Here is a 23,781-nt window from a genome sequence, read left to right on the forward strand (position 1 = left end):
ACGGTCAATGACAAGAGTACTAATCAGCTGTCTCACGAACGTAACCAGCACATTTATCCCCACATAGCAAAGCCATAACACAGCGAGGGAGAAGAACTAAGTTACATGAAACAATCCAACTACATATTTTACACCACTGACAAGGGAAAAGTCACTACTCATGGTGTTTATGGCTAGCGTCTAGCTTTCTGCTGCATCCCTTTCAACGTATTGACGAAACGCGCTCTGTAGCGCTGTTTGTTCGCTGTCGGCTACGGTAGAAACATGACGTCACAATATGTCGACCTTCATAGAAGGGGGTGCCCGCGGTTATGTAGATATAAATGTCTCATTCTTCTAAGGTAATAAAAACATTACGGTTTATTTAGTAAGTTCTTTATACACCACTGGAAATAGTTATGGATGTCATATTGCATTTCTGTTAATAGATACTCAAAATTTTTACACATTGCACCTTTAAAAAAAGTATTACTTTAAAGGAATATACTTAACAGAATGTAATTTTTTCAGGCACTTCAGGTATTTAATTGCAATTAAATGTAAATGTATTATAGCTTTTATTATAGATAATTTATATTACAGGTTTTTTTTACAGTTTGCTTACACAATTTCTCAAATTGTGGGTCCTTTTCTCTATACTATACTCACAAAACACACACACACAACATGCAACAGTTCAAGACAATGCAACATGCCTCTCTTACAAACAGAGCAATTCAAGTTGATTTGTGTTGTTTGTGAACTCATACAGGTTTGGAACAACTTGAAGCTAAGTAAATTATGACACAATTTAAATTTTTGGGTGAACTATAAATTTGTACACTTAAGTGGCCTTTTATTTTTGTTAATACTATATTATCTGCAAGTGCAGTTTTAAAAAAAAATACTTAAAAAAAGTTAAGTAGAATACAAGTGCACATTTAATACAATTAAGTGCACCTCTTTTTCAAAATGGAAAGCCTTTTAAATTACTGATATCGACTGTGTGACAACTGGCCCCAGTCTCTCCCCTACATAAAGCAAATAGTGTTTTTTTTTTTTACTATAATATGTGGATATTAAATGAACACTTAGGCTACATGACAATTTTTTTTTCTCAGCTTTAATCATTATTTCCAATTAATAAACACTTTCTCCCAGACTGTTACATGTATGCTCTGTGTCGTGTTTCCCTGTGACTTTTCCCCAAGCTGTTTGATTAGTCATTTCTTTCACCTGTGTCCTGTTCATTAAGTTCCTTTGTTTGCTCTGTGTATTTAGACCCTGTGTTCTCCCGCAGTCTTTGTCTGTTCTCGTTAATGTTAAGTGTGGTTTTCTCCTGGTTCCTGAGTTTAGTCATTAAAGACTATCATCATACTCCCTTCGTCTTTGTGCTATTTCCACTACCACGTTACGTGAAACAGACATGTGTTTGCTAAATAACATATAAAATAAAAAAAAACATTAATTAAAGGCTTTAGATATCGAGCTGTTTTTGCCGTTACATAAAATGTAAGTTATAATTTGCAAGAGACGTTTCCTATCTCAAAAACATCATTAAGTATCCAGACATGGGGATTTCTGTCTCATTTGCAGATGTGGATCATTTATATAAAGACCATGGGAGACAGTTCAATGAAGAGCTGTGGCATACAAATGGGAATTAACCCATCTACACTCTTAAATGAGGATATTTTATGTGAATAAATCTTTAATGAGAACACTGAATAGATGAAAATATTTTGTAGCATTAAGCCTCAGCTATTTTTTGTTTGACAACACAAGGCTAAGACAAATAATCTACTATTCTGAATATACAATACATATATTTAAAAACACATTGATTTAACATTTTAAAATAATAAGAAATAATGTCTACAGTAAATTATAAATAATTATTAGAGCTACACGAGCCTCCACGAATGGCCTTTGTATTTAATTTTCACATTTTTAAATAGTTGTTCAACACACTGATATGGCAGAGCTCAAATGAAAAACAGCGTAATCATGCCTGCATTTTACTGGGATCTATTGAATCATCCATGAATGTTCCATTTCAGAGCTGAATTTAGGCCAGTATTAAATGAAAGCAAGTGGCCAGGGTCGCATTTCTGATTGCAAATGCAGTGCACTGAAAATGGGGGAAAGGATTCCTAAGTGTCTCAAAAATTTGCACACTTGCACACACATTAACACATAAAATAGGCCCATGCATCACACTCACATCTACATTTGTGGAATGTTCCATTGACAGAATCTCTCTCTTGCTTTTTTCAACAGTCAAGTCGGAAATGTAAGCAGAACGTAAGTTCAGGGCTTTAGTACTACAAAAAAGATGTACAAATACCAACATACAGAAGCAAGCATACATACAGCTATCAGCATTTACATATAAACTCATACTAAGATTGCAACTAAAGGTATATTGCTGGCTTAATTTAAATCAAGCTTTTTTGACAGCATTTTTGGCATGATATTTATTAATTAATTTCCACACTTTCCTAGTTTTCCTTTAAAAAAAGAAAGAAAGAAAAAATAATCAAGGTTACAGTGAAGCTCTTCCAATGAAAGTGAATAGAGCCCAATTTTGGAGGATTTAGACGCATATGTGAAGGTTGTAATTTTTTTAAAAGCACTAACATTAATTCTTATATTAAATGTGTGTATTATTTGAGCTTCCGTGTTGTTCTTGTCATTTTTGCAGTCATTTTAGGTTCTTAGGTGTTATGTTGTCATGGCAACAAAGTTGTAAAATTGGATATAAATTTAAAGTTTTTTTCTAACATTATTTTTCACACTGCTTAACTTGCTCTACTTTAAAATAATCCTAGCACATTTTGTTTACATCTTGTGGCTGAGTATTTAAAAATGTACATTACAAAACATTACATTTATTTATATGGTGGCAATCAATATTACGCCATGCTGTCGATTTCACTTAACTTGTGTTGAACCCAGAATATTCCTTTAAACAGTCCCACACACTAGATAACTGAGTAAATACACATTGACTGTGTTATGCAGAACAACATAATTAAAAAAAGCTACCCCCCCCCCCCCCCCAAAATATTTAGCGATGTACACATTTGGCATGTTTTATTTCAGTATTTCATATGGTCTATGCCTGAGATAGAATACTAAAATGTATTTATTTTAGCTTTTTCTCTTTCTTCACACGCCCTTGGAAACCCGTTCTTTGTCCATCTCAACAGACGAACATACACATTATTTATCCTTCTTTATTCAACCCTCTCCTCAAGCCCCTCTGTCTACGCACTTATATTTGTATTCAATAAATGAAAGAACATCAGAGAAGGGAGTCCATTCCTCCTTCTTCGTACCCAATAACCTTTATTTGACATCACTTTCAACCACTTAAGGACTTCAGCCTTATTCTCCAGTGCTTAATTCAAAAACTGTATTTTCACATTGCAACCTCTGATCAACTGCTACTCAAGTTGTGCTTAGATGGTAATCAGATTTTCAGGTCTGGGTGCTTCAATCTACCCTGAACTTGCAACACTATGAGCTTTTGTCACAATCTTTCATCCAAACATTCTATACTTTTATACCTGGGACTTCTCAGTCCATTGGCATAGCCTGGTATATCTTGTTATGTCAGTTCCCCTGATCACCTGCCTGCCTCCTATAGGCTTCATTGAGCAGCTGTATCTCTTCCTGGTAACCTCCAGTCTCCTGGTGCTGTCTCCGGCTGTTCTGTCTGTGCGCTTCTACCGTATCCGGAATGTGGATGTTGATGTTGTCCGTGTCCGGGTTACTTGTGGGGATCAACAGGGAGTATGAGGCTGTTTCGCCAAGGTCACATGACACAAAGCGGTTCTCACGACGAGAGTAGCGCAGCGAAGGCGAACGCGCATGTGTGGATGACTGGCTGATATTGGAGACAATAGAGACGCTGTCCATGGCCTCTTCATTGTCGCAGATCTCCAGAACTTCCAGGTGGATTTTTACATTTGTGTCTCCAACTCCCCCACCCCCAGTGCTGGAGTTGGGCTCTTCTGCACTAGGTTCATGACCCACCGATTTGGAACGGTACACCTCAACTTTCTTCGCATTGTTGGAGGAGATCTTTAGGCCATCGCTGCTGACTTCATAGGTGGAGAGGGACAGTGTTTTGCCCGTGGGGGCATGGAGGGAAATGGTGCCCTGGAAGGCACATAATGGAATGGCTAACCCAGCCGTGGATCTCTGTTTAGAAATAAAAAGACAAATAGACATGCTGTCATCTCAAGTCAAACAATGTGATACACAAAAAAAAGAAACTTAAGTTGAAAGGCTGCTTTAAAATGTAAAATAATTTTAATATTGAAATAGTGTAGTTAGAATAGTTACAGTGATAAGGTCCTCCATTTAATTACTGATGAAGAAAATCAACTGAAAACTTAAATTTGAGTATTACAAGTTAAAGGCAAACTATGTAACTTTTCGCCACCAGAGGCCGTTCATTCAAAACAAAGGCTGGCTTGATTTTGCGGAATCATGGGAGTTGTTGTCCACATCTCTACAGCCGGTGGAGAATACGATGGGACTTGGGCAGAAATCATATTCATGGATAACAGGTAATGTTTTAAAGATTTATTAACGTTACGAAAGCCGTTGGAGTGGAACGAGGCCGCTGGAGCGATTGCTATTGAGAGACAAGCACAACACACAGCTCGAGAGCAGTGGAGCTTTTATTATGCTGCGGACGCCGATTCTGCTTCTTCCGGTCATGCGTATGTGGGGTAACGCAGAGCTGTTTTATCAAATTAGATACATTTGAGTGTGTCGAAAGTTGTTATAATGCAACCCTGTGTGTTCACTCGGCGGCTATTATATGAGACACTTGTTGCACACTGCAGTGAGCTAGATTGATATTAGGCATGGTAAATATTGTACTCGCGGTAAATCAAGAAAAGATCTGTTTGTACATGTACAAGAGAAATACAATTTCCATATTTCGCCTAATAGCACACATTTTTTAAAAATGTGTTTAAAATGTAAAACTGAAATAGGTATTTTAACACATGACTCTGTGGTCATGTAACAGACTGCAATCATGGTTTGGGAATTGGAAAAGATCTTTAATATTCAGTTGGATTTTGACCCAGTCTCACTGGTGTTGGGTATCCCCAATGGACGCATTGTTTCATATGCTAATAAGAAATTGTATAATATTCTATCCTTTGCTACCATAAATAATATTTTACTTAAAGGGATAGTTCACCCCAAAATGAAAATTCTGTCAGTAATTACTGACCCTCATGTTGTTCCAACCCCGCAAGACTTTCGTTCATCTTCGGAACTCAAATTAAGATATTTTTGATTAAATCTGAGAGCTGTCTCACTCCTCCATTGGCTTCTAAGGGATCGAAACTTGCCGGCCCAGAAAAGTTAAAGACATCATTCAAATAGTCCAAGTGACTACAGTGGCTCTATCTTTAAGTTTATCAAGCGACGAGAATACTTTTTGTGCACAAAAAACAAACAAAAATAACGACTTTATTCAACTATTCATTTCCTTCTCTGTGGGCCTCGAGATTTCACGTAGTGAAACTGCGCAAAGCTTCTAGGTTGTACACTGAAAAAATGGCAATGGGGAGATTGTTGAATTTGCCTAAATGCATTTCGTATTTCCTACATGATTATTTTATGTTTCTCATCTAAACATATTTTAGTCTTGTGCCATTCATTTAATGTTGAAGGATGTTCAACCTTTTAGAATGAATCATGTTGAAATGAAAGAAATTAATTATGTTTTCTCTGGAAACTCCGCCCCCATGGGAACACGCAAATGAAATTCAGTTAACTGCTCTGCCCGTCCGCCATTTTCTCTCTCGCTTTGGAAGGTGGAAGCTGCAAGTTATCGTGGTGGTACGCTACAGTCTGAAGGTAATTAACATTTTGAACTAAAATGGCATTGAGTAACAGTTTGTAGTCCTTTTGAACTTATTTTCACTGAGGGAACGTTTTTAATGTAAGTTGCCTTACTGATTTGAGGGAAAGGCAAAAGTTAGGCCTAGTGCAAATGTAGGTAACGTTAAGTTAGTTAACGGTAATAGTATCCCGTTTAATATCATGACTTGCATTAACGTTTTTCAAATTGTGTACAGTCATTAAGACATATTTATTCGTATTTGTTCTGTGTATGACAACTAATTCACGTCAGGGAGTGAGTGGTGCCAATGAATTTTAGGTGGAGGAGGGGATTACTTACAGAATGTTAAAATGCTGTCTGGCTGAACTGTAACGTTATACCTTTTCAAATTTGATCACAAAGAACATAACGTTACTTGTTATTCTGCGTTTATTGCGAATTCTCTTTCAAATAAAGTAATTTCACTCTGCAGCCTTAATTGGAACAAATGGGAAAATCCTGTCAGGGAGTGAGTTGCGCCGACGGGGGTGGGGGAGGGGATGTTGCAGAACGTAATGTCTAACGTTAATCGACTTAATTTCCCTGATTGGAAAATCCTGAAATCTAATAAAATGCTTGCCACACTCAAATTTTACTGACATATTTCAAATCCGCACCAAAGTCTTACATGGTTTTAACTGTAATAAAGTAAAATGTAAAAATAAAAGCCCAGCCAATACTGTGCGACTCTGTAAACCCGAAATGGTTTCTATGGCAACTGAAGCTAGCTCCAGTTGCAGTGACATGCTTGGCTCTCTAATGCTAATGATCTTCACGTGCTATCGGAATTATCATTAAGTCTATCCAAGTCATGGCTCGACAGTGCAACCATTTCACTCGCATTTGCGACTAAAAAAGATGTGTACGAACTGTAAAACGGACGGATCAGTTTTCTTAAATGTAAGAAAGTCTTCAATAGGCTACCTTAAATGGTATAACAAACGATAATTTTAAGGCATCTTATATTTTGGGGTATATCGCGATACTGCCTAATGTGATTATTAACCTTCACAAGACTATGATTTCATTAACTCTTGTGCATCAATTAAAACTTCACTATGGACAAAAATGTCCATGTCCAAAAACTGTCATAAAAATAATATAGATTTATATATTTTTTCCACTTTCACTGACATCATTTTTTTTAACCAGGATCAGCTCTAACCATAATGACCAAACATTTATTAATGTTCAGAATTGTAACCCTTTAAATGCTGGTTTGTTTACATAATGCCACTGTTGTTGTTTTTTTATGAAAAAAAGAAAAATAGTAATTATTTTCATAATGAATTATTATCTTTCAGATGTGAAGAAAAGCAACAACAGGGAGGTGGTTAGGATAGAAATGGACAAGACATTTTCATGTAGAAGATTTGAGGTGGTTCGAGACACACCCATGATCCAAGACTTCAGGGCAAGATGGCCAGCTCTCTTTGATGTTAGTGTATGTCTTTAATATAATGATGAGCCTTAAACAAGAGACTAAAGAATATGTATCCTGTGGTGCACGTTACCTGCTAATGGTTAATGATAATAGTTTTTAACCCTTTTTCAGTGTATGCCTTTACAAATTTCATTTCAACTGTATTTTGAAATGCATTGATTTTATTTATTTTCTTTTCAGATTAATGCTGAATTTAAGCGTATTACCACCATGTCCCTACAGTCCAGATTTTTGTCACAGATCGATTTGCTGTCTGACAAAGGAGGGCAGATGGGAAGAAGATTGCAGACCATCATGGAACCCATGGCTCAAGTATGTTAGGATTTAGTTTTTTGTGTATACACATTTTATTGGGGAAGACACTGATCTATAATAGAGAACTGGGGTTGGTTGCACCATCTGGACGCACACCCAGTTGTAAGACTAGGCTGGACGTAAAAAGCATATTAAGTCAGTTCAGTTGGGAATAGCAATATGGCCACTCGAACACTTCTGGTGGCTTAACCACCTGCTGGGAGTTTAGGATTCCATGAGCAATCCAGTCATTTATATAGATCAGTGGGGGTAAAAATGTATTTTTTAATATGAATCATTAATTATAAAATGACAGAATTTTCAGTGGCTCAAAATTTGCGCCGTTATTTTGCGGCATTTCTTGTTTTGCAGTGGAAATATACCACAGACAACACATTGTTATTACTTATCTGATCTCAAGAACAATTGCAGGTAGGGATGTTCTGATCAGAATTAATAAGTAATACTTGAGTGCTCATTCTCAATCAAGAATGTCAGTGTCCCCAACCCCGCCCCCCCCCCCCCCCCCCCCCCTTTTTTTTTTTATCAGCAAGTGTGTTTGTGACCATCTTTCCTATGTTCTACTTAAGTAGGCAAGGCAGGATTCTCTTCATAAATTTGAACTTTTCTGCATTTTTTTTCTGAGATAGTCTATTCCTCTTTTCATCCAAAACATGTGTGGCGGTATTGATAGTCACTCGCCATCAACACTCGAGCATAATGGAATCGTCATTTAGGAATAGGATTGCGTGGGTGTTTAAATCGAGATCGCAATCTTTTAACGATTAATCGTGCAGCTGTAATTAAGACATTCGCCAAAATATACAATTTAATAAATTGTACCTTTTGTTGTTGAAGGGGTTTGCAACCTATGGCATGCATGCTAAGGAGGGATAACCATTGGCCCGTGATAATAGCTGAAGTGGTGTATGTATTTAATTTAAATAAAGTCCCTTGAAATGGACATATATTTTGAGGTAATCATTCCACAGTCACATAGCATGTTTTATTAAGTTAGGTGCAACAAATACTAAAAGTGATAGTTTAACCTGCGCTAGAGCACAGATACAACAAACCATTCTGTGATTATCCCTCTGCTTACCATAAGGTTGCAGACCACTGCACAATTGGCTATCTTGGCTCTAAAATTGTAGTACTACCATCCACAATCCTAGAACTGAGGTCTAACAGTAATCTGTAATCAGTCATCTGTCTGTCTTGGTCTTGTCTGGTTCCCATTATATACAAGTTCACATTTTTCATGATATCTACATTATTAAATGATTGAAATTACATTTGTTATAATATTCCCAGAGCAGTGCCCGGTGTTCTGTAGAATCTCATTTTGTCTGTGCATTCTGCAGGCTGGTGACGAAGCCTTCATTCAAAAATCCACAGAGGAGACCTACATTCTCAAATTCCATGACAGATCTGACGACATCGGGATTGTCCTTGAAGGCCAGAACATCTTGCAAGGGTTGGATAACTTTGCATTAGCTACGGCAATGCTTTTTGGTCTAATGTATGCTTTAAATCTCAACTACCCACCTGAAATGAAAAGTACCTTTGAGGTACTGCAGAAGATAGTCATGGAGCTGGAAGGCTGCACTCTATCCAAGAAAGCTCAAGTTCTCAGAAACAGACTCTATGTGAGCTGTTTCCATGGTACGGCAGGCGGACACAAGGTTTCCTACCTCTTGGAATAAGGACCATTTCTTTTTTAGTTCACACACTCACAAAGAACTTGCTTTATTCAAAAGTTTACTCTGTTTGATACGACCACTGTTTTTTTTTTTTTTTTTGTGGTTGTTTTAACATGTGCATAGTTTTTTGGTTAAAGCTATTGGTTAAAAGGACACTCCACCCAGAAATGAAAATTCTTGAAGCTAAACAAAAACGCCAGGGGAAGCTTTGGACTACTTAATACTCGTCATTACTGTTCACCTTTTTAGAGTATATGAGTATAGTGATTATTTGAGTAGAGTGATTTGAGTAAAACTGATATGCTGTCATTGTTCATTGACATTTGTTCATGGAATTTAAACTATTTTTAACAAGCAGAGAAGGCTTACTTCTTTAGCACTTACTGTGGAAAATTTGTTGTACTGTTAAAAAATAATTCGTCTTATGCTTTTAAAAATCGAAAACAAAAATGTCAAGGGAAGCTTTGGACTACTTGATACTCATTACTGTTCTGTTGCATTTTACTGTTTCTGAATGGTCATTACTGTTCACCTTTTCCACAACATGTTTTGACTGTGTCTTGTCTTTTACTTAAAATGATATGAGTATAACTGATATGCTGTCATTGTTCATGGAATTTAAACTATTTTTAACACGGAGAAAGCTTACTTCTGCAGCACTTACTGTGAGACAATTGTATTGTAACTTAAAGAATACAGCGATTTGATTCAAGAATTGTGTTTGCTTGTCCTACTGCTTTTTAAACTGTACTGTAATGTAGTTAATGTACTTAAAAAATTGGATTAAAGTCAGCTTTATCTAACAAATCAGGTTAGTTTAATTGAAACCACAGCATATAGGACGCGATCATCTCTGGCTTCATTCACTCCGGCACCTACACAACACCATGGACCCTGGGTGATCCCACAGCGGAAGACACGAGCCAGGACCAGAGCAAGAACCTCTCCGCCCCTCCCGGTCTTCGAGATCTCCACCCGGAACCGCTTCTCCCCTCTTCACGAGTCGGAACGCGACGACGGCGTGATCATCGGCACTTCCATGGTCCGTCATGTCCGCGCTACCTCTGGTAAGGGTAAGTTGCGCACTCACTGCTTTCCTGGTGCTCGTGTTCTTGATGTCGCCGCACAGGTTCCCGAGATCCTGAACGGTGACGAGCGCGTCGGAGCCGTTGTCCTCCATGCGGGAACGAACGACATCAGGCTGCGGCAGACGGAGGTTCTGAAGAAGGACTACAGGAGCCTGATCGAGACCGTACGCAGCACAGCGCCTGAGGCAACGATCATCGTGTCTGGACCGCTTCCCACGTACCGACTAGGACAAGAAAGGTTCAGTAGACTATTTGCTCTAAATGAATGGTTAATGTCATTGTGTAATGAACAGAAACTGCTCTTTGTAAATAATTGGAATCTGTTCTGGGAGCGACCTAGGCTCTACCGTGCTGATGGCCTGCACCCCAGCAGAATCGGAGCGGCTGTTCTGTCGGACAACATCTCCAAGACGTTGCACACCATCTGACTAGTAAGTCAAAGTCCAATTCACAGTCTTTGCTGTCCCAACTTAATTGATATAAGTAGTGTAGAACATTATATAGAAACTGTGTCTATTCCTCGTCTAGTGAGGCCAAACAATAAATCTAGTGTAGGATCTATGAAAAATCTTATTGTAATTAAACCAGAAAATCTAAATATCAGTGAACAAAAACATTTTCTAAAACTAGGTCTTCTAAACATTAGATCGCTCACACCTAAGGCGGTTATTGTAAATGAAATGGTCACAGATAATAGCTTCGATGTACTTTGCCTTACTGAAACCTGGCTTAAACCAAATGAGTATTTCGGTCTAAATGAGTCTACCCCGCCAGGATACTGTTATAAGCATGAGCCCCGTCTGATCGGTCGTGGCGGCGGTGTTGCAACAATCTATAGAGATATTCTTAATGTTACTCAGAAAACAGGTCACAGGTTTAATTCGTTTGAAGTACTTGTGCTAAATGTTACGCTCTTAGATGTAAGAAAGAAATCCCTATTATCTCTAGCCTTGGCTACTGTATATAGACCGCCAGGGCCCTACACTGATTTCCTAAAAGAGTTTGCAGACTTTCTCTCAGATCTATTGGTCAATGTCGATAAAGCAATAATTGTTGGAGATTTTAACATACACGTAGATAACACAAATGATGCGTTAGGGACTGCGTTTACAGATTTATTAAACTCCTTTGGGGTCAAGCAAAACGTCAGTGGTCCCACTCATCGTCTAAATCATACACTAGACTTAATTATATCATATGGAACCAATCCAACCGATATAGATATTATACCGCAAAGTGACGATCTCACCGATCATCACATGGTAACTTGTATAATACGTACTGCTGAAATTTGTCATGTTGCGCCGCGTTATCGACCAGGCAGAACAATCCTTCCAATCACTATAGATAGATTCTCAAATAGCTTACCTGATCTATCTCAGCTGCTCAGTGAACCCAAACAAACAGATGAACTAGAGGAAATGACCAGCAGTTTGAGCACCATTTTCTCTAGTACATTAGATATTGTTGCACCAATTAGATTGAAAAAGGTTAGAGAGAAAACTAAAGCACCATGGTACAATAGTACTACACATGCTATCAAGAGAGAAACTCGTAACTTAGAGCGTAAATGGAAACAAACTAATTTAGAGGTCTTTAGAATCGCGTGGAAAGACAGTGTGTCACGTTATAAAAAGGCTCTAAAAGCAGCCAGGGCAGAGCATCTCCGCAAACTAATAGAAAATAACCAAAATAATCCAAGGTTTTTATTTAACACCGTGGCTAGACTAACAAATAAACAGACATCACCAGAGCAAAATATTCCGTTACAGTATAGTTGTAATGATTTTATGAATTACTTCAATGAGAAAATAGAAAGCATCCGAAATACAATTGTAAATGTACAATCCTCTATGGTGTCTTGTGATTCAGCCTCAATTATCGTCCCTCAAGAACAACTACACCGCTTTACAACTGTAGGACAGGAAGAGCTAAATAAACTTATCATTGCATCTAAACCAACAACATGTTTATTAGATCCAATACCCACTAAACTACTGAAAGAAGTGTTACCTGTAGTGGAAGAGCCTCTTCTCAATATTATTAACTCGTCTTTATCTTTAGGTCATGTTCCAAAAATATTCAAGCTGGCAGTAATAAAACCTCTTATTAAGAAACCGCAATTAGATCAAAATAACTTAGCAAATTACAGACCCATTTCAAATCTTCCATTTATGTCTAAAATACTAGAAAAAATTGTGTCCGCTCAATTGTGTTCTTTCTTGCAAGAAAATGAGATATACGAAAAATTTCAGTCAGGATTCAGACCGCATCATAGCACAGAAACTGCGCTAGTTAAAATTACAAATGATTTACTTTTAGCTTCTGACCAAGGCTGTATCTCAATACTAGTTCTACTCGATCTTAGCGCTGCGTTCGACACTATAGATCATAAAATACTCCTGGATCGACTACAAAACTACACTGGTGTTCAGGGACAGGCATTAAGCTGGTTCAGATCGTACTTATCGGACCGTTACCATTTTGTCTGTTTAAATGGGGAAAAATCGAAGATAACGTCAGTAGACTATGGAGTGCCGCAAGGATCGGTGTTAGGCCCTCTGCTATTCTCAATATATATGCTGCCACTTGGTAATATTATAAGAAAACATGGAATTAATTTCCACTGCTATGCTGATGACACTCAACTATATATTTCATCACGACCAGATGAATACACTAACTTATCTAAATTGACAGAGTGTCTTAAAGATATAAAATGCTGGATGACGTGTAATTTCCTGCTACTAAATCCAGATAAAACTGAGGTATTACTTATTGGTCCAAAAAACTACCCACAAAATCTCTTACAATACAACTTTAATTTAGAAGGATGTCCCGTTACCTTATCGACTACAGTAAAAGACCTTGGTGTTATACTAGACCGCAACTTGTCTTTCGAAAATCATATTTCGTATGTTACAAGAACAGCTTTTTTCCACCTTAGAAACATTGCTAAATTACGTAACATGCTATCTGTTTCTGATGCAGAAAAGTTAGTTCATGCATTCATGACCTCGAGACTAGATTACTGTAATGCTTTATTAGCTGGTTGTCCTGCATCTTCAATAAACAAGCTACAGTTAGTCCAAAATGCAGCCGCTAGAGTTCTTACTAGGTCAAGAAAATATGATCATATAACACCGATTCTATCATCTCTGCACTGGTTACCTATTAAGTTCCGTATCAATTACAAAGTACTACTACTGACCTATAAAGCCCTAAATGGTTTAGCTCCTGTGTATTTAATGGACCTTCTATCGCCCTACAATCCATCGCGTTCGTTAAGATCACTAAATTCGAGGCTTCTGGTCATTCCTAGGATATCTAAGTCCACTAAAGGAGGGAGGGCGTTCTCACATTTAGCTCCTAAACTCTGGAATAGCCTTCCTGATACTGTTCGTTGCTCAGACTCGCTCTCCCAGTTCAAAACTAGATTAAAGACGCATCTCTTCAGCCAAGCATTCACATAATGTTTACCTTTTATACCACTGTTGAATCAGATCGAATGCATTAATATTATGAACAGCAGCTACGCTAATTATTTCCCATCTGCTTTTCTGCTGTTATCTCGGGACGCTAGTCCCGAGGTAAATAGCGTTCATCAGCTCCAGTTTGTATCCAGCCTCTCACGGAGACTTCAGATGCTCCAACGCCTGTGATGAGACGACTCGCCGCCTGTGAAGAGACGACTCGACGCCTGTGAAGAGACGACTCAACGCCGGCGATATGTTATGCCCTAAATTAATACATGATGATTAACTAACTATATTCTTCTATGTACATTTCTGGAATGCACTTTCTGTAAAGCTGCTTTGAAACAATATGTATTGTGAAAAGCGCTATACAAATAAATTTGAATTGAATTGAATTGAATATATCAATTGAAAAACACTAAAATCAAGCACAAATTATGTAGCTTTAACATAGATAAATCATGTTTATTTAACAAACAAATTATGTATTTTCAGTGTACGTCACACGCATCACAAACATGACCAGCGTCGGCCAATAGTGAGCCTATGTGTGACGTACAACACAGAAGCTTTGCGCAGTTACACTACGTGAACCCATTCAAGGCCCACAGAGAAGGAAATGAATAGTTGAATAAAGTCGTTGTTTTTGTTTGTTTTTATTGCGCACAAAAAGTATTCTCGTCGCTTGATAAACTTAAGATTGAGCCACTGTAGTCACTTGGACTATTTGAATGATGTCTTTAACTTTTCTGGGCCTGCCAGTTTCGATCCCTTTAGAAGCCTATGGAGGAGTGATCCAGCTCTCAGATTTAATCAAAAATATCTTAATGTGTGTTCCGAAGATGAACGAAAGTCTTACGGGGTTGGAACAACATGAGGGTGAGTAATTACTGACAGAATTTTCATTTTGGGGTGAACTAACCCTTTAATTGGATCAGTGATAAATCTCCATCTCTTAAAGGTTGGCATAGGGTTATTTTTGAGTTGATTCGCTGGAGCTATCTGGACTATTTGGAAACTCTTCTTCGCCCTATTATATTACAAGGAATATTGTAACTGTATAACTCTCTGGACATTGAACCTTTGTCCTCTTCTGCATCTTTTTGAAATATGTTATTGTTTTGTTTTTCTCTAATTCTCTAATCTATTTTATTATGGTGTAGTTCTTTTTTATATACAAATCTGAGTAATTGGTGTTCCTTTATTTGTATTGTATTGTATTGTATTTTTTTGTGATGTCTTGTTATATTTGTATTATAATGAAAATTCAGTAAACATAATTAGAAAAAAAAAGTAGCACCATCTGCAGATAATTTTTTAAACTATAAATTCTGTCATTATCTACCCACACTCATGTTGCTCCAAACTCATGACTTTTTTCAATAGAAAGACATGGTGAAAGACAATGTAATTACTGGTTCATGTTCAATTACAATTTGCTTGTTTTACTAGAAAAAAAAATTAAAACGTGGGATTTCAACCCAGATACAATTTCATGCTAGCCCTCCATCCTGCCTTAAGTGTATATAAAGAACTGAGGAGTGTTTTTTTCTCTTTTCTCTATCTTGCCTAAAGGCACCAATCAAGCCAGGACTGGCACTGGTGCCCCCCTCAAAAAGTATAGGTGCATACCGGTAATGCCCCTGGTTATAATATAATGAAAACATTTTATACAGTTTATACAGAATGTGACAAAGATCTGAGCGGTGCTGCAACTACCCATTACAGGAACATCACATTCTTCCATCATAAAATCAGCTTGTACATTGTCAATGCATATTGCAACACATTTTATTAATGTGGTCCAGTGCAATGATGTTTAATGAGTATAAAATCTGCCTCACGGGATGATACTAATCTGGACATGGAGACATAAAATTATCAGAATTATTTCAAAGGTAAAAAAATACACAAAGTCAATGACATTTAAAAAGCAGGCAGATGAATGTGATTCCATTTTGCCAGACATGTGCCATGAGTTAATGAGCCCTGTGTATATATCAGCCCCGTTGAGAACAAAAGCTCTGGTCAAATTACGTCAAGGACCATAAACACCCATAGCTCCATTGTGCCATCTTTCTCCGTTCAGCAACTTCAGTCATATAACGTTACACTACAGAGAAATTGAGTTTAGTGGAGTTGTCATTATCATTTCATAATAAAGAGAGACAATCGGCAAGGAGGCTGCGTAATAGATTGAAATGCCATGCTTGACTGAGGACTGTGAATAATTCAAGCATTTAGAGCTGATTTCATCTGACCATTCAGCACAGCAGCCGTAGATAAGGATCTCTTCCTACCTCCTTTCATTTCTTCTCTCTCATTACATTATAAAGGCTGAGAAATGAGATGTCAACAATAAGATGTGTGCCTCCAGCAGGCTTTGCCCAAAACGCAGCATATCATTCAAATGAAATAACGCTTATCAGAGGTCAGACACAGTGTGACTGGGGTAAGGGTATGACTTGCATGTGAGTTCACCCACCGGATGAGTTAGAGGCACTGGTGCGATGAAGGATAATAACCACATCAGAGTTGAGGCAGAAAAGCAGACAGAGAAAATGGCAAATGCAAAAAAGGCTCAGACTTTTTATGATGTTTATGATTGTGTGTGCGAGTGACCTAGTTTCCCATAATTCCCCCGCGAGTTGGTCTATATGCAGTGAGGGGTGTTGATGTAGAGATACTCGACCACATGAATCTTGCATCACACCTACATACATATAATGCTTCACTGAACTTATCTCTATTTACAGAGCAACTCAAATTAATCTTACACAGATGACCTTTTGCAAGAGTAAACATGGCCGGAGTTCTCAATATAAAATAGTGAAATAGTGATCTGCCCCAGGTTAATCTGTGCCAGTTCTGACCTCTCCTCCTACTCTGGGTCATCACCACTGGAGGATCTGAAGGTCTAAGTCGTGATCTAGCTTCCTGCTTTCTGTGGCGGATACACAGTGACAGTCGTAGGCTTCTGTGCTGCACCACCCCAGTGGGTTGTCAGGAACACCTGACTCGGAGACCGAAATTAAACCCAAATATCTATAAATACATTACAATACAATACAATACAATACAATATAATATAATACAACATGTATTTATTGACAGTGATGAATTAAACAGAAAGCAGGTGAGTAATGGCACAGTCAGAATAATGAGCAGATGAATATGAACTAACTAAGTCTCTTTTCCTTTACCAGGGTGACAGCAGAGCAATGGTGACAAGAGCATGATAGTAGAGAGAGTACACACCTCTTCACAGGATTATGGGGAGTAGACAGTTACGTATAATTGTCCAAAGAGTATCTTACAGGAGAATGCTGGAGTATCACAAGGAAAAAAAGAATCGCTAGAGAATCACAAGGAGATCTAATAGGTAAGAGCGGGTAAGTAGTCTTTTATCGGTAGTTGAGACCAGGCCAGGGGTCCATTCTTCGTACCTAACTTAATACATCTGAGATGTACAGATGTGACAGATGCTAGATCTTCTAATCATGATAACTGATCTCTGACTAATTTGGTTCAAACATATTTATGGATTTTAAAAAAATATTTGGACTAAGTTGTCTGAGATTATTGTACGTTCTTGGGTTCATTGGAAAGGCCAGATATATCGATACTAGAAACCATGATCAGCAATGTAGCTATTGGCGGACAGGAAGACAGCAACGTAATGACATCATATAAAAAAAAAGGCGGAGCCTGACAGAGCCAAAGGGGTGGAGGGGCGAAGCGCAGCTGAAGGCTGTGGTGCAGACAGGGTGACGACTGACCAAGGCGGAGCTGGAGGGACGAGGGAGCCTGGTGGAGCCGAAAGGTCGACGGCCCCAGGTGAAGCAATGGGGACAAGGAGCCAGGGTGGAGCCGACTGCTTGATGGGCCATGGTGGACTCGGCAGCCCAAGGCAGAGCCAGAGGGAAAAAAATCATTCTCATTAGTCTAAAAATAGCTTATATTAAAGGGATAGTTCACCCAAAAATGAAAATTCTGTCAGTAATTACTCACCCTCGTGTCTTTCCAACCCCGTAAGACTTTCATTCATCTTCGGAACACAAATTAAGATATTTTTGATTAAATCTGAGAGCTGGATCACTCCTCCATAGGCTTCTATAGGATTGAAACTTGCCGGCCCAGAAAAGTTATTAAAGGCATCGTTAAAATAGTCCAAGTGACTACAGTGGCTCAGTCTTAAGTTTATCAAGTGACGAGAATACTTTTTTGTGCGCAAAACCCCCCAAAAATAACGACTTTATTTAACTATTAATTTCCTTCTCTGTGGGCCTTGAGTGAGTTCACGTAGTGTAACAGCGCAACGCTTCTGTGTTGTACGTCACACGTAGGCTCACTATTGACCAACGCTGGTCATGTGTGTGATGCACATGATGCACTTATCAAAAAACATTTAAATATTTCAGTGATGCTTTGGATGAACAATATATAAAAGCGCTAAACAGTTTTTGACAGTGCCTTTAGAGCTCAGCTTCTTGTTCGTCTGCTCACCGGAACACACACAGCAGTGGAGTGGCGAGTTCACAATGGCAGCTTGGCAGTGATTCGGTCCGCTGAAGAGGTGCTTTTCTATGACGAGCAACTTGTACGTTGAGCTTGTTCCAACACTGTCAAGTCAACGGTCTGAAAATGAACGATTGCCGTTCGATGCCGCTTTATAAAGGCAGAGCGCTAACCGCTATTCACGCACTTGAACGCCTTTGCAACGGCTGTTTTTTTTCTTTTTTTTTCTGTTGATCTCCCACGCCCCCACTGCAGTATCCGTGCGCAACGTCGCACCCCTGTTACGTCATCAGAGTGCTGTCACTGCTGGGTCTAGTGGCCTCACTGAAACTTGGCATCAGCCAGAGGTTTATTCTGCCATAAATGAAGCCTATCCTTCTGCTTACACCTACCTGCAGAAAGATCGTAGTACTGGACGTGGTGGTGGCCTTGTGATAATACACCGAACTGAATTCATACTGTCCACCCTGTCACTACCTGAGTTTTCCTCATTTGAATGCTTAGCTTTCAAATGCAAACCCCCTTTTCCGATGACAATATTACTTATGTACCGGCCACCCAAACCATTGATGAGATGCACGACCTACTCACAACACGTTGTTCCACATCTGCCAACCTTGTAATACTTGGGAGACATGAATATTCATGTTGACACCCCATCTTGCCACTCTGCTGCTGAATTCCTACAATTACTAGATTGTTTGAATCTTACACAGCATGTTGATGTCCCCACACACACCAGAGGGCACACACTTGATCTGGTCATCACTGACTATGCCTCCATTAACAACCTGCAAGTGCATGATCTTGGCGTATCTGACCACAAGTTTATCTCGGTGGAATTGGCATTCTTGCCCCTTCACTCCAAACGCCAAATCTGTTTCCGTAACATCAAAAACATCGACCCAGACACCTTGACCTTGGATCTTGAGCATCTCTCCTCTGCCAATAGCCGCGTTTCCACTGCCGGGCCAGGGCCGAGCCGTGCTAGTGCGTGCCAGAGCCAGTCGCGTTTCCGCTGTCACTTCCGGGGCGTGATCGGGGCTTACTCGGGGCCAACGGCCAGGATTTCTGGCCCGTCGAATACCTTGGGCCAAAGCGGGCCAGTTCGGGCTAGAGGCGTGGTCAAGGTAAAAGGCGGAGTTTATCGGTGTTATGGAACGTTATGATCTGAAGCAAGATGCACATTTCACTTTTTTATATCGCGCAAAATAATCGCTGCTCGAAATGGTGAATCACCTGTACTGGTCTGTCGAAGATACCAAAGCTCTTCTGAGCATTTGGGCAGAAGAAAGGGTACAACGTCAATTTGACGGCGTGTGAAGAAACGAAGACGTTATAAAATACATCGATGCTGAACTTTCTAAGCTAAGCATTCAGCGAGCAACGCTTCAAGTTCAGGAAAAAAAAAAGTTGCGGGCGCAGTATTGTACAAGGCGATTCAAACGCACAATGGACAAAGCGGAGCTCAGAGAAGGAACTTTCCAAATTCCATGGTTCGACTTGATGGACGGTGTGCTGGGTCACCGTCCCTCTGTTAGTGGCGACTCGCGAGACAATCTGGACACTATTGCAGGCTGCAGCCACGGCCGGTGAGTTAATATACATGCTATCTTCCTAACTTAAAAAATAAATAAATTCATAATACCCGCTGAAATGGGTTGGGTTGTATGACGTTTGATCCAGAAAGGCGTGTTAGGGGCGGGGTTTAGGGCAGCGCTGTGGGGCTACTGGCACGGCAGTGGAAACGCAAGCCCGGTGCTTGAGGCCCGAGGCCACTGGCTCGGCTCGGCTCGGCTCGCTGTAAGCTCTGGCCCGGCCCTGGCCCGGCAGTGGAATAATTCACTCTGCAGACTTCTGGATCTTCACACCCCCATCAAGACCAGAACAGTGTCCTTCGCACACTTAGCCCCATGGTATACCTCGGAGCTGCAGAAAATAAAGGCAGCTGGCCGTGTCCTTGAGCGTTGTTTCAAAGCATCTGCACTAACTGTACACAGATTAGCTTATAGAGAACAACAAGTCACTCAAAGATGCATGGTCACAGTTCTTTTCAGACATCATTAACAACAATCCTGGAAACTCTAAGCAGCTGTTCTCTACAATAAACCATCTCCCTAAACCTCAGACACAAACTAACACAGAAACACAAAGGAACGCTGCAACAACTTTATCACTTTCTTTAAAACTAAAATAGAATCCATCCGATCGCATCTCACTGGTCCCCCTGCACTACCTGCCCTTTCTGTCAGTTCACAGTCTGGATTCCCCCACTCTCTCTACTGTTTCTCTGACGTTTCACAACTTGAAATTGAGGGAATCATCAAAAAATGAAATCATCCTCCTGTGCCCTGGACCCCTTTCCCACAGTCCTGATAAAATCAAATCTTTCTGCCATAAGTCCCCTTATCGCAAAAACAATAAACCACTCCCTCCGGTCTGGCCATGTTCCTTCCACCCTCAAAATTGCTGCTATTACACCACTTCTTAAAAAACCCACTTTATATCCAGAAGACCTTGCCAACTACAGGCCCATATCCAACCTTCCATTCCTTTCCAAAGTGTTGGAAAAAGCAGTTGCCGCTCAGCTCCAGGACCATCTTCAACATCACAACCTGTACGATAAGTTTCAGTCAGGCTTCCGGTCCGCACACAGCACAGAAACAGCTCTGGTCAGAGTCACAAATGACATTCTGATGGCAGCCGATGCTGGCTCTCCCTCACTTCTCATCCTTCTTGACTTAACCACAGCTTTTGACACTGTCGACCCCAGCATCCTCCTCAACCACTTACACTGTGATATAGGACTATCAAATTCGGCCTTGGACTGGTTCACATCCTACCTTTCTGGAAGGACAGAGTACGTCAGCTTGGGAGGAGCGAAATCTCACCCACATGCTGTCCCATGTGGTGTTCCTCAAGTGTCGGTACTCGGTCCAACCCTCTTCATCCTCTACATGCTCCCCCTTGGCTGCATCATCAGCCAGCATGGAATCTCCTTCCATTGCTACGCTGATGACACACAACTTTACCTCAGAACAAACCAAACCCCTCCTGCTGCTCTGCCTTCATCTTCAACCACAACAGTCTTACTGACCACCTGCCTGGAGGAGATCAAGGCCTGGATGAGTCAGAACATCCTTCAGTTAAACATGTCCATAACTGACGCAATTCTTGTCGGCACCCCTCATCAGGTCCAGTCGTCCCTTATAACCTCCATCACCTTTTCTGGAAAAGACATCCCTCTCTCATCAACAGTTACCAACCTCGGTGTAAGACTGGACCCTCATCTTACCTTTGACAACCATATCAAACATCTGTGCAAATTATCCTTCTTCCACCTCAGGAATATTGCCAAACTCCATCCCACATTCACCCTTTCCGACGCCACAAAACTCGTCCATACCTTTGTCTCCTCCAGGCTGGACTACTGCAACGCACTTCTCATTGGAATCCCTAGCAAGAGTCTGCAGAAACTGCAACACATACAGAACAGTGCTGCAAGGATCCTGATGAGAGTGCGCAAATATGAACACATAACCCCCATCCTGCATGCACTTCACTGGCTCCCCATCTCGGACAGGATTTACTACAAAATCACTCTCCTCACCCATCAGTGCATCCATGGCAATGCTCCACCCTACCTCAAGGAACTTCTTATCCAGCAAACATCAACCAGAAACCTCTGCTCACAAAATGGCAATCTCCTCCATCCCCCGAGAACCAAGCTGTGGACCATGGGAGACCGTACTTTCTCCTCTGTTGACCCTCGTCTGTGGAACTCATTACCAGACCACCTGAGGGCTCCACAGGCAGTTGATGTCTTTAAAAAAGGCTTAAAGACTTTATTTAAAAATAGCTACATCTAAAGATGAATTTAACTGTTTATAAGTTTTTATTCTTGCCCCTGTTTTACTTTCGTAATGTGTACGCTGTAGCACTTTGAGATTTGTTCTCAAATGAAAAGTGCTTTATAAATAAAATGTATTGACATTAGAGCCCGCTAGAATGGGCGGGGCATCCGCCTATAAAAGTCGCTCGATTTCGCCATAGATTCAGGTTTATCGACTGAAGCGACGAACGCCGAGACGTGTGTGCCATAGCACGGCCGTCTACGCAATACTTGTTCCCTTATCTCAGGGAACATAGGTTACGTTGGTAACCGAGTCGTTCCCTTTCGAACGGTCAGTCGTATTGCGTAGCTATACGCTATGGGGAACCAATCCAATCATGCCGTGCTATGTTAAGCGTAACGACATGTTCTATGACCCAAGTTTGGATGCTTGAACAAGGGTCCAAGCAAGGGTCCAAGCAAGGGTCGTTGCACATAAGTTCTCAGAGCCTGAACCGGGCAGAGTAGGTGTAATTGTTGCTTGTCTTCCGACGTGAGAAGAGCAGAAAGCGTAATTACCTGTGCTTTGAAGGAGGTTGAAAGCACTCTGGGCACGTAGCCTTGGTTTGCGGATGACTTTAGAGTCACCCGGACCAAACTCCAGACAGGAAGCGCTGACAGAGAGTGCTTGTAGGTCCCCCACCCGCTTGACTGATGCTAAGCCTAGCAGTAATGCAGTTTGAGCGAGAGTGCTTTTAATTCGGCCAATTGTAGCGGCTCGAATGGAGGCCTTTTGAGGGCCCTGAGGACCGTTGATAGGTCCCAGGAGGGCACTGTAGGGGGGGCGTGGAGGGTTAAGCTTCCTTGCTCCCCTTAGGAAGCAAACAATCATATCGCTTTTCCCTATCGACTGGCCGGCCACCGGGGCATGGAAGGCTGCGATGGCTGCCACATAGACTTTGAGCGTGGATGGGGTACGGCCCGCGTCCAGCAGCTCTTGGAGGAATGAAAGTAGCAGAGATTTCACATAAAGTAGGGTTCTGGTTCCTGGTTGAGCACCAGCCGGACAACACAGACCACTTAAGAGCATAGAGGCGTCTTGTAGATGGCGCTCTAGCCTCGCTAATTGTGCTCAGGACTCTCGCTGGGAGGTCCACAAGCTCCCGTCGAGAAGCCACACATGGAGGGCCCATAGTTTGGGACGGGGGTGCCAAATTGTCCTGTTCGCCTGGGAAAGAAGGTCTTCCCTCAGGGGTATTGGCCACAGGGCTGCTGTGAGCAGCTGAATCAATTCGGGGAACCAAGGTTGGTTCTGCCAGAAGGGGACCCACAAGTAGCACTGTGTGTCTGCCCTCCCTGATCCTTTTTATGACCTGAGGAAGGATCGCGACCAGAGGAAAAGCATACAGGGGAAGGCTGGGCGATTCGTGGGCCAGCGCATCCCTGCCCTTCGAGAAAAATATTGGGCAGTGAGAGTTGTCTTCGGAGGCGAAGAGGTCGACCTCTGCCCTCCCGTAAACATCCCAGATC

At 40.7% G+C, this 23,781-nt stretch overlaps 1 protein-coding gene across 1 annotated transcript in view; it reads right to left on the minus strand.

Moving 5' to 3' along the window:
* Positions 1 to 3,123: 3,123 nt before the first annotated feature.
* Positions 3,124 to 23,781, minus strand: part of LOC130073387 (probable G-protein coupled receptor 149) — a 41,303-nt gene continuing 20,645 nt past the window's right edge. Inside the window, exon 4 of the mRNA XM_056238752.1 lies at positions 3,124 to 4,188. Coding sequence (XP_056094727.1) covers positions 3,598 to 4,188 — 591 coding nt within the window. The 3' untranslated portion in view covers positions 3,124 to 3,597. The remainder of the gene's footprint in view (positions 4,189 to 23,781) is intronic.

Source organism: Rhinichthys klamathensis, unplaced genomic scaffold, assembly GCF_029890125.1.
Source record: "Rhinichthys klamathensis goyatoka isolate OS25496 unplaced genomic scaffold, OSU_Roscu_1.1 h1tg000538l_1, whole genome shotgun sequence".
Classification (NCBI taxonomy): Eukaryota; Metazoa; Chordata; class Actinopteri; order Cypriniformes; family Leuciscidae; genus Rhinichthys; species Rhinichthys klamathensis.